At 42.6% G+C, this 12,548-nt stretch overlaps 1 protein-coding gene across 4 annotated transcripts in view; it reads left to right on the forward strand.

The window, feature by feature from the left end:
• FBH1 (F-box DNA helicase 1) overlaps positions 1–12,548 on the forward strand; it is a 64,083-nt gene that overhangs the window by 35,605 nt on the left and 15,930 nt on the right. For all 4 annotated transcript variants that reach the window (XM_075599400.1, XM_075599404.1, XM_075599403.1 and 1 more), the window contains 6 exons: positions 2,872–2,959; positions 5,377–5,463; positions 6,264–6,400; positions 8,545–8,644; positions 11,173–11,294; positions 11,999–12,074. In XM_075599400.1, the coding sequence (XP_075455515.1) occupies positions 2,872–2,959; positions 5,377–5,463; positions 6,264–6,400; positions 8,545–8,644; positions 11,173–11,294; positions 11,999–12,074 (610 nt within the window). The remainder of the gene's footprint in view (positions 1–2,871; positions 2,960–5,376; positions 5,464–6,263; positions 6,401–8,544; positions 8,645–11,172; positions 11,295–11,998; positions 12,075–12,548) is intronic.

Raw genomic sequence — 12,548 nt, forward strand, 5'->3', positions numbered from 1 at the left:
CCGGGATGCTATCTATCAGACAGGGATTTCGTCCACGGATAGGGACTTTGCTTTCAGCATCCCTTTAAAAGACGACAGTGAGTATTACTGACTGCTTGCAGAGACCAATGGTTTTGCTATTTCTTGCGTTGGACTGTTACTTGTGCTCCGGATATTTCCATGCTGGTTTTCGGAGCTTATCTGGGAAATGTCGTGGGGCTGATTCTGCCCCTTTCCCAGACTCGCGCGAAGTATTGTGTAAGGCTAGGTCCCTGCTGCAGCCGGCAGCGCACGCGCGTCTCTCACCAGCCCCTTACCTCCTCCCTAGCTGTCCCGGTAACTCCCCGCTTCCTGGCTCACTGCATACTGTGACGCGTCAGCCAGCAGGGAATACAACAGGATTGTGTTCCGATACGGCGACGCGTCATATGATGCGCCAAGGAGCCAATCAGAGAAGGTGCCCGTTTTTTTGGTTTTTTTTGCATTGATTAGCTTTGTTTATACTAGAACATTTTATAGCAACTTGATTAAAAGAGTAATTTATTTGCATAAAACTGAGATTAAGGTAAGCAATACTGTATATCAGGTTTCCAAAAAATGTGCCTCCGTGTCAGATTTTTATGATACATTTTTGCATCTGTGAAATGAATGACATTGAATGTAATTTACAGCTTTGTTGTTGTTTCATGGCCACGCCCCCCGCGCCTAAAAAAAGCTCCCTGCAGATCGCGGTGAAGTGCCGTGCACACGTCGCCAGGACGCAAGGCGGGCGTGCAGGGGCGTGCAGTGGGGCCTTAGCCTAAAGGTCTGCTGTCTTGCGCTCTGGAATATGCTGGCAAAGAGTCTTCTCTTCAGTAATAGTTTGCCGTGAGGGGGTCTGTGTTCGGAGTCCGTGGCTAGCCCTTACGGTCAGGTCCTGCAGGTGGGGGAAAAGTCATCTCCCCTCCAAGTTGTGAACCTCCAAATCCGCAGTGCAGTGTTGGCCGTAGCTGCAACGTCTCAGTAAATGCAGCGTCTCGCTCGTGACAGCGGAGGGACTGATGTGACCCTCGATCGTGTGCCTCTTGGACTGCAGTGTCTCGCTCGTGACGGCGGAGGGACTGATGTGACCCTCGATCGTGTGCCTCCTGAACTGCAGCGTCTCAGTAAATGCAGCGTCTCGCTCGTGACAGCGGAGGGACTGATGTGACCCTCGATCGTGTTCCTCCTAGAATGCAGCGTAGAGTCATGAGAAAGAACAAATCCGGAGCAGCAACAGAAAAAGCAGCAAATCCACAATTAGAGCAGCATCCAAATAATGCAATGAAAAACGGCTTTATTAAGACATACAAATGCCGGTAATCTCCATAAGAAACCTCCCCTGTGTTTCACGCCGAAGTGGCGCTTTGTCAAGGAGTCGCGCTAATATTATCCTGATGTTGGTCTGTGCTCCACTTACACTTGGGCTGCGTCCATAGACACAGCAGCCGTGCGGAGGCGCGCGGAGGCTGAGGGAAAGCGGGTGCTTTCCCTGGCCTCCGTTCGCGCGCTCTCCCGGAGCGTGTCTACGGGCAGGCCAGTGACGTCACGGAGATGGTTCGCCCTCATTGGGCGAACCGCTCACGTGACCGCCCTATCGCGCGAGAAATCAGTTTTGACTATACTTCCGCCCACACGCTGTATAGACGCGATCACTGCCTTTTAGGCAGTCTGATCGCGCAGCGTGCGGACGCGTCAGCACGGTCTGCCCTTCTTAGGACGCAGCCTAAGCGCTTATTTGTGCTTACAGTCATATGATGGGAAATAGGGCGTATGTGCAGACATTATTTACTAATCGTTTTTCTCTGCTCTTGCTTTGCGGCCTTATCATAGGGATTTAACGGGAACACGTGATCCCTTTATTGGTTTGCAAACCATTCGAATTGTTAATGTGATTTGTATACATAATGTGCCTCTATATTATGCACTTTATCTCCCTCTCGCACTCCTCACTGGGATAATACCTCCGATGTTTTGGATACGCAGTCTACAGACCTGTTACAGATTTATTGAGATGTATTTAGCCTATGCTAGTGATTTGTTTTTTAACGGTGGGATTTTGTGGTGGGCATTCTGCTTTGTGTAGATATTTTCGTGGTTTTGTTTAAATTAATGAATGTTATGAAATGGTATATCAGCGAATGCACTGTCAGGAGTACTTTAATTTCTTTCTTTCTATTTTGCTCATTTTATATTGCTTTTCAGTGTGCACCATCTACTACTAGATTGTATGGTGTACCAGTATATATTAAGTCCCTCAAACTGACAACTGGATATCCTTTTTTGTTTACTAGTCTTTTTCACATCTGGTCTGTATTAGCATGCAATGGAAAGCTCACGACAGAAGGCTGTGATAATAAAGCTTCTTGGGCAAGTCACTTTTTCTCCATGTGCCACAGGCTCCTACCTACATTAGGTTGTCCACTTTGTCTTAGGGCCTTGTGACTGCAAAAATGTATGGCCATGAGCATCTCATTAATTTTATTTTGAGGTCCGCCCCTTGTGGCCCATGAGCTTTTACAGCATTTGGGGAATGCATGACTTTGATTGCTGCGAAATAGTTTAACACACACACACACACACACACACACACACACACACACACACACACACACACACACACACACACACACACACACACACACACACACACACACACACACACACACACACACACACACACACACACACACACATCACTGCTGTGGGGAAGGACTCCTGTTTGCCTCTACTGTACAGTAGGTAGATGGGGGCGAGGGGGTTCTGTGAGAGATGGAGGCTTTGATGGATAATCCTCCTTCATAGCAAAAGACTATCAACTGATTACCTTATTTTGCATCAATAGACGTGGATTATTTCTTGGTTTCTTTATAGTTCTCTGTGAGAGAAGCAGGGAAAATCTGGGAAAATATGCAACGCCTCGAGAGTACCAGAGAATCGGCATACAAAATGACACATGATGGTGCGTCATTATTACTATTCTATAAACACCTTGTTTTAATGTTCTCTACTATAACCAAAATTAGCATTTTCTTTAGCTATGTGCTTTACAGTATAGAAATAATTACATGGAATATTGTTGACTTATGTTGAACTTTGACAAGGTTTAACAGCACAAAAACATATATAGTACATATACTATGTCCTAGAACTGTACAGGCCTAAATGAGTGATTTATAAGAAAATAGGAAAAGGAGCATCAGTTATCATACTATTGATCAAACAGGAGTTTTATGGTGTGTCGTAGAAAGTGCACAATGGCAGACATTTTGAAGACCCCATGTAATATATATTACTTGGATACATATCGATGTAACGTAAAACTATGGGAGAGTTTCACAATTGTAGGCATGATTAGGATGAATAAGAGATAGAAAGATGGTAATTTAAGTATGTATGCGCTATAGACTTCTGTTACAATACTTTTTTTACTTTGCATTATGATAGCCATGAAAAGACTTCCCTGCCATCAATACAATTTACCTTCTAAAACCCATTAATACTGGTCAAAATGAAAAGAAAATACAGTGTCAATTGGGGCTACTTCTGAGTAAAGAAAAACAGGTCTCTTATTTATATATAAAAAAAAGTAGCCAGAGAGAAGCGGTTCCTCTAATTGGTGCACACCCTAATTACCCAATCATAAGGGGTATCGTGGAAGTAACTAGTTTTAATGCAATGTCGAGAACATGGGTAAACTTATACAAATATATTTTTAATTAGATTTATTAAAATAAAACCGCTACCAAAAATAGCGCCAGTGACACTTTAAAATGTTCGAGCGTGCAACTGTGTCACACCTGATGTGATAACCTGGCCATTGTCAGGTAAGGCCCGCTCTATACTGCATGCGGCCGCGCGTGCCTATGTGAACGTGCGTGCACGTGCCGCATGCTTTTCCCTGTTATAGAGCCGGGAGCTGCAGGTAGTGTGTGTGTGTGTGTGTGTGTGTGTGTGTGTGTGTGTGTGTGTGTGTGTGTGTGTGTGTGTGTGTGTGTGTGTGTGCGTGCGCGCGCATGGGTTGTGTGAGTGAATGAAGTCCTAAATAAGATTTTTTAAAGAGAAAAAAAAAATGTATTAAATATTTTTTTATTTTATTTGTGCAATCATTGACACACACATACACACACACATACATACACACACACACATATCCATACACACACACATCCATACACACACACCCATCCATACATACACACACACACACACACACACACATACACACACACACACACATCCACGCATGCATGCATGCATACATACACACACATACATACATTTGAGCGCCGGTAGCTGCGCGAAATCATCTTTTCCCCGTCTTCGCCGCTGTCTGTTGGCTCCCCGCTCCCTGCCATGCGCGCACGCGCGGCCCTTGTATAGAAGGGCTGGTTGACCTCAGCCATCTATAACTGCCGTCCGTGCGCGCGCACGGCGTAGCACGCCCCGGCACTATAGAACGGCCCTAAGGGTGTGTATTAAGCACAGTGCAGCTCTCATACAACCTAGTAACAATCACTCGTAATGATATGGTGGTGTTACTGGAGATTATGTCATTCCCACTATGGCAAACAATGACAAATATATACATAAAACTGGTAGCCTTAGTGTGAACTAACATAAAACGCTGCAGTCCAAACTAACTGTGACCTAACAATAGCTAAGAGGACTGCGAGTTGCTGTGTGAAGATGCAGCCTTATGAGTCAGAGCCACTGTACAACTGGTTAAATCTACTACAAACCATCAATGATAAAGAGTCCGCAAATAAACTGACATCATAAATAGTGTCTTGCCATAAGTGATATATCCAGGTGCATGCATCAGAATCCTGTATGAGGTTTGCGGCTATCTGGCCATAGATCATGATCTTAAGACTGCATGTAATACCCGAGTGCTAGTATTCTTAAGTAATTGGTTATAGCAATCACAGGTATGAACAGCAGGAGAGGTGGCCCCTGCTAAAGTTCTGTGTGTTTCTAGAACACCACCGCTACATCAGGGCCACCCTGGAGCTCCAGAATTAATCTCCTGACTAAGCTCCTGCTCAGATTCCACTGAGGAAGCCACGAGGTGGCGAAACGTGCATCGGGTTTCTCGAGCTTCAGAGGGCTGTGAGCAGGAGCTTAGTCAGTAGTGTGTGTGTGTGTGTGTGTGTGTGTGTGTGTGTGTGTGTGTGTGTGTGTGTGTGTGTGTGTGTATGCTGCTCATAGAGTAAGTAGAATAAAAATAATAATTTTTAACTCTATCCTTAGTCCCTATCTTTTAACTCTATCCTCCGATAGTTCGTATCGGCTCTAGCATTTTGTTTTCCTCTCTGAGCACTAAACCTCCCTCTCTCAAATATTGCCTTTTATCCAATTACATTCTCTTTCCCTCAGGCTACTTGAAGCTGTGGCAACTCCGCAGGCCCCGTCTCTCGCCTTACGATGCTATCTTTGTAGATGAAGCTCAAGACTGCACACCAGGTGATGTGTGCAATTTTAGTTCTACTTTAAGGGAAGTTTACAAAAGGCGGTAAACTTTGGTTTTGGAGAAAGTGGTTAGACCGTTTATTAGTGCCTGGTTTGTCTTCAGCCAGTTACATAGCATATGAGGTTGATAAGATATGTCCATTGAGTTCAACCTATGTTACATTTAGTTGGCTGAGATACTCCTCCTATATTTGTATTTATATCCGGGAGGGGAGTAGAATGTCTAATTTAAATGTCCAATCTATAACATTTCATTATGATCACATCAATTGAGTAGACCATGTAGATCGACCTTGCAATAAATGCTGTGACGTTGCTCCATAATAATTCTCAGCTTAACGTGGCATGTATCCACTATACCAGTGGTAGCCAACTCCAGTCATTAAGGGCCACCAACAGGTCTGGTTTTAAGGATATCTCTGCTTCAGCACAGGTTGTGCAGTCATTGACGGAGCCACTGATTGGCCAGGGATTTCCTGAAAACCTGACCTGTTGGTAGCACTTGAGGACTGGTGTTGGCCACCCCTACTGTAGAGATTACTTTCCTAAGTGCATTCTCATGGCCAAAAACATCTTGGACCAAAACATTGGTGTTTGTAACTATGTAATACATTGGAAGTATTATTTTTCACGACCATGTGTGCTCTGGATTCTTCCATGAACCGCCCCACTTCTCACCATGTAAATGTGGGGCTGATTAGCCCTCTCTGTTCCTTGAGAGCTGGTTTTATAATAGTAACACGGTAGCGATCGTCCTCTCGCCCTCTGAACACTTTCCTTTTATTTGGTTGCAGCCATTACCCAGGTTGTCCTCTCCCAGCCCTGCGGGAAGATTTTTGTTGGGGATCCTCACCAGCAGATTTATTCTTTCCGCGGCGCGGTCAATGCGCTTTGTGAGGTGCCGCACACTCACATCTTCTACCTCACTCAGGTAACTGGAAAACATGCAAGGTGATGAATGGAGTCCCCCCCTTTCCATGTCTCTCATGCAGTCTTAGCTAGGAAAAGATATTGCAATAAAAGCATTAAACCATACAACGAATGGTTGTTCTGAATGGTAGAGAATAAGTATGCAATTATAATGCTCGGGAGATCAATCAATGGAAGAGGCTCAAAGGGACACTCTTGGCATTCTCACTTCAGTGCTGTAACCATAATCTGAGTATATGCACTTAACATGTTATGATGTTGGAATGACCAGCACAGGGGTGACATTTCTGTGGGACCCCCATAACCAAGACGGAGTATGAAGTGGAGTGTTGCTTTCCAGCACAAAATGGGTTAATGTTCAATGCAGTGCAAGACCTTGACAAAACCAGACAAGAAGGGTCAAAAACGTGGTAGGAAAAAGACACTGGAAATCAATCTGCAGATGCTGAACTTCTCTGAACTACGTACTAGCTTTAGACACTGAACACAAAGCTCAGAAGGATTTACCTACCTGTTGTACACATTATGCTAAAGGATTGCAGAAGATGGTATGAAGAATGGGTAAGAAGAGGCTCGCAGAAGATAAACATGGTGGGGGGAATGCACATGTGCAAAATGATTTGTGAATGATGTACGGTTAATTATTGTAGCGTATATATACAGGTGCTTTGAGAGTGATTATTTGTCTAGACGATGGGGGCTTGTCTTCATCGCGCGGGACACAGCAGTACTGTTACCCTTTTATACTGTATGCTGTGCTCAATTTCAACAAAATCTGCCGAGAAACCTCTCACTTCAGCCTCACCTTCTTCCAGACTTCATTTTCCCGTCTTCTCAGGGCTCATTACACTGGAGGGATGTTATGTTGCCTTTTCACCACTAGCTTATTGTGTCTAGCTTTCCCATTTACAGTTGTTTAAAGCTGCAGTTAAGTCATTTTTTTTAAAATTTATTTTTTTACTTCAATAGTTTCATGTGTGCAATCTCTAATTACCTAAAGAACTGTATAGCTGCAGGTCAATTCGTTCTCCATGTATTGATAGGAGAAATTTGGTGACATAATTAGAGCTGGCATATGTTTATATTCTGCCTCTGTCACTCAGTGGAAGCTCATCAATATTCATGAGCACTCCTGCACTGACATGTGCTAGAGGGAGGGCAGGGCTGACAAAGGGGTGTGCCAGGACTTGTGACAGGACATGAAGGGGCAGTGCCTTAGTAAATGGCTGTTAAAATAGAATACAAGAAAATTGGTCTTTCAAAGTTGTTTTTTTAAAAACAGAAAATGCTAAAAGTATTTTTTCTTACTACAGAACTGATTTATTAAAAAAACACACATGCAGGATATTGACTGAACTGCAGCTTTAACACACATTCCCAGGTAGCTCAAACTCCTACACCCACCACATCATGAATATATATTTATGTCAAAAAAGAGTGCTACTGAGCGTGGCAATTGTTGTTATTATTATTATTGAAGTATTTAAACTTTATACTTATTACCATATATGTTTTGTCAATTGGATGTAGCATTGGGCACCCCTGTCTTTTGTCCAATTCAAGTTGTGATGGTTACATTCATGTTATGCTGTCAAGAGTTTTGGCTCTTGAGGTTTAAATATGAAAAGCTGTGTTGTATGTAAATCCCAAATTGTGGCATGCTATAACAATTTCAATGTTCTTATGATCAGGGTTGAGTTTGACCTTCCTTTTTCTGATTCTTCACTATGGAGGTTATTGTGTAAGATTCTTTTTAAGTATCGTTATCATTCGTATGTCACGACAATACTAAACATGAGCAGTTTTCCATGTTAAATATGGAAAAGAGACCATTAACACACTTCGTTGCTGGCTATAATTAACATTGATAGGGAAAAGAGTTAAGTTCCTGCACTTTTCTACTGGGTCACTGGTACTGCTTCCAGGTAGTAAATATTAAGGGGTACATTCACATATCCTGAAGCTACCTTTTTAACCCATTTTCAGACGCTAATGGAGATTTTGGTCCACGAACGGTGGCTTCTGAGTGTATATGGTTGTAAGAAATATGTTTTGTCTACATTATTTTGTACTGGTGATGGACTCTTGATGGACATATTAGTTGACATTTTTAATAACATGATCTCATTTTGTTATGTTTAATAGAGCTTTCGATTTGGTGCTGAAATAGCATATGTTGGTGCCACTATTCTTGATGCCAGCAAGAACCTGCGAGATAAAACTTTAGTTGGAGGTTATCAAGAAGGTAAGGTTCAGGAGGATTGACCTTCTCTTTATTTACTTATCGCCTCTATCTGAAGTAAGCCCCGCGGCCATATCCTTTTGTGTGGGTCTTTCTGAGGCTTTTCTAGTCACTACGTTTATTTATTGTGAATTGGCTGAGTGATCAAGTTATATTTTTAATGTTCAATGGCGCACATTTTTCCTTCAATTATTAAAAACCGAGCGCTTTACTTCTACATTCATATTGGAAGTGGGAACCTATTCTATATTCACCTTCTGTGGGTTGTCTCATATGGGTTTACTACGAGGCTGGAGGTATCACTTCCTTTCTCGGAATCCCATGTGTGAGACACAATGTGGTCACATAAAAGGTGGATTCCACCAACCCGATTTATCCTGTTATATCCAGATTCCCATTTCATTTTTATCTATGCAAAGGGATTAGGAGTAATTGTGTGATCTTGTAGTGGGAATCCTGACTAATTCCGTCATTGCAGAAATATTTAAAAGCAGTGTATTGCTGGTCGCCATAATATTGTGTGTGTATCTATATATCTATCATCATAGATGATTTAGCCCTGGTCGATCCACTGCTGGATGAAGGCCTACCCAATGATATTCCAGGTATTGCGATGCCAAGGCTCTCTTCTCCACATTACACCTACAGAATTCTGATTCCATCCTCCCATCTTACTTTTGTTCTTTGTCATTTGATATCCCTTGGAATCCAGTCGTGTACCATCCCTGCCCAACGATGGTCATTTCTTCTTGTGATATGTCCAGCCCAGTGCCATTTAAATTTGTTAACCAGTGTGATAATGTCACAGACTTTTTTGTTTCTAACCCATTCATTATTTTTCCTGTCTCTTCGGGTAATACCCAGCATACATCTCTCTGTACTACTTTGAGTTGTCTGAAGCTACTGAAATGTATTTGCACTTACAGTCCAAGTTTCACATCCATACATGAGTACTGGCAGGGTGCACTGGTTAAACACTTCTTTCTTTTGAGGCACAGTGGAAATGTCTGGTTTCTTCCAAATGTTCCCCATCCCATCTACATTCTCTTATTGATTTTATTTGAAAGTTTCCCATCCATTGCCAAGGTAGACATAGTCTTCAACAACTTCTAGTTTGATTCCATTTAGTTCGATTTTAGAGTTTACACATTTGCTGCACATCACCTTGGTCTTGCTGAGGTTCATATGGAGGCCCACCTTCTTACTGTCTCTGATTTTGTTGCTGGAGGAATTCTGTAAATATGGCAACAAGAAAACAGTCATCAGCAAATCGTAGGGGACTCGAGTATTCACTGTTGGTTTTGATTCCCTTTTCTTCCCAATTCAATATCCTGAACAATTCTTAAAATGTTGCTGTGAAAAGCGTTGCAGTCATGGTGTCTTCCTCTTGCAGTACCTTATTGATCCTTATCTTGCTTATATCTTTATGTAAGCTAAATGTTGACGTGGCCTTCTCGTAAATGTTGCTTATAACAGCAATGTACCCTACTTCAACATTTTGTCTTCTTAATGTCTTTAAAACCATTTTGGTGTTGACAGAGTCAAATGCTTTTTCGTAATCAACCAATCCTAAAATGAGTCGTAGTCTTTATTCATTACTTCAGGAAATCGCTTCTTGTATGATTTGAATGTTGTCTATTGCAGAGAGGCTCAAGATTGTTTAGGGGGGGGGGCGCAGGCAGCGGGGGCGATTTTGCACAGAAGCAGAGAGAAAAGCTGTCTGTAGCTGCATTTTCTACTGACTTCCTGAATGGTGTGTGTGTGTGTGTGTGTGTGTGTGTGATGAGAGACATGGAGAGGTGGGAGACATATTGAGGGGTTTGGGAGAAAAAGAGAGACATGGAGAGGTGGGAGACATTATTGGGGGGAGGGGGAGAGACGTGGAGAAATGGGAGACATTTTGGGGGGAGGGGGAGAGGTGGGAGACATCCAGTATTGTAGGGAGGGGGAGAGACATGGAGAGGTGTGTGTGTGTGTGTGTGTGTGTGTAACATTGTTTTATATTGAGTCAGTGCCAAGTAATTGGAATCTGGACGTTCATAAATTATTATTTTTTTTTAAGTTATGGGGGCTATCTGGGAAGTTTTGCTTCTCAATCTTAGTCAGTTGTCTGAAGCCGGCAGCTGCCACCTTGGAAGACGAACTATACAGATATAGCAGCTGACAATATAATGGCTGTGCCCCCGCTGGTATATATTACTGTAAGTTGAAATGCTTGATGTGTCTGTGTTTTAAAAAATATTTCAAATTCAACAGAGAACTGCTTTTGTTGGGAGATAAGTTCATGCCTGACTAAGTAAGATGTGCAGCATTTTGTATAGAGTTACCCCCATTGTGTGAAATGGAAATGATGTTGGCATTGCTTAATAATAAATGGCGTGATCACAAATGTTGTGCAGATTAAGGGGGATTTGCATCTTAAAGACTAGCTCCGGTTCTTTGTTAATTTGGTCTGTGTAATACATATGAGATAAGTGTACTGTGTGCACTGGCAGCTCTCTATGTGAATAACACATTTATTTTGGTCGTAGGTAATATTCAAGGGCACTCTGAAGGGCAGATTGCTATTTTGTCGAGGACTAATTACTGCGTCTTCAATGAAGCCGTCAGAGTTACTGATGGAGAAACCCCCTCAAGAATCCATATCATTGGGGTAAGGCCTCTGCTCTCGTGGAACACCCGTCTTGAGACCCAGTTACACCACTCCGTCAAGTGCATTACCGCGCAGTTACCCTAAGTTATCCTCACATTTTGCAGTAACTCAGGCGTGGGCAAAATCCAGTCCATTGGAGTGGGTGCCACTGTTGAAAAAAATTACAAATATTGCTACAAAGTCGCCAATCGTTTGCATCTGGCAGACACATTCTGACGGGAAACTAGGGGGGGGGGGGTGGGGGGACACGGCCTCGAATGTCGGGTACACCCTAGCTCAAGAGTAAAAAAAAAAATATATATATATATATTTCTATTTCATCGTATCCAGTTTGGAAGATTTTTGTTTATTACATTGTATACATTATTTCTCACACATGTTTATTTATAGGGTGGCAATATATTCTGCAGCAAAATGCAAAGGCGGCAAGAATGAATGATAAAATATAACACAGTACTTAGGTGTCCCTGCCCGTAGGAGCTTACATTCTGTAAAAGACAAAGGCCCTTATTCTATAAACTGCGAGAGAAAAAGCCCCGAAGAGCGGAGACGCAGAGTATAGTGAGGGAGAGAATTTAGCTAGTTTTAATATGCTTATGATGCGAGTTGACTTCATAGGGTGTGGTGATTATAACAATGTTTTCTGTTCGTATCACAGAAATCCTAATTATTTTCTTCCTTCCGTGTTTTTTTTTTCTTTTTAGGGACCAGGAAAGTTCGGATTAAACAAAATTCTTGACATCTGGGTACTGCTTCAGCCGGAAACCGAACGCGGAAAACGTAATGTTAACTGCATACGATTCATATCAGCATTGGAATTCATTCACGCCGCTCCCAAATATACCGAGCATGCGCCACTTTTGCGCGGCTCCATTTAAAAATGAGAGGCCGCGATGAAATTTTAAAGAGCAGAACATGCTCAAGAGTAAGACACTAACATGCGAGTTATACTCTCATAGACTTCTGGGGGGCATGGCTGCCTAAAGTACACCCCTCCCGTACTGCAGCCGTCAGAAGAGCCGTCACCTGCTTTTCCCCCCATAAGGGATTTCATACATTCAAAATGTGTCTCACTGCAAAACTGGAGAGATTTTTCTTGGGGGGGGGACACACACCATATTTATTAAACAGAAAATCTTTTATATGTCAAATCGTATTAAAAAGCCATTATAAACATACTCCACCACCTCATTCTATTTGCCCGATCACTCCAAAAAAGGGAATAAGCCTCTAAATGAACTGTCCAGTCATGAG

This window comes from Ascaphus truei, chromosome 5, assembly GCF_040206685.1.
Source record: "Ascaphus truei isolate aAscTru1 chromosome 5, aAscTru1.hap1, whole genome shotgun sequence".
NCBI lineage: Eukaryota > Metazoa > Chordata > Amphibia > Anura > Ascaphidae > Ascaphus > Ascaphus truei.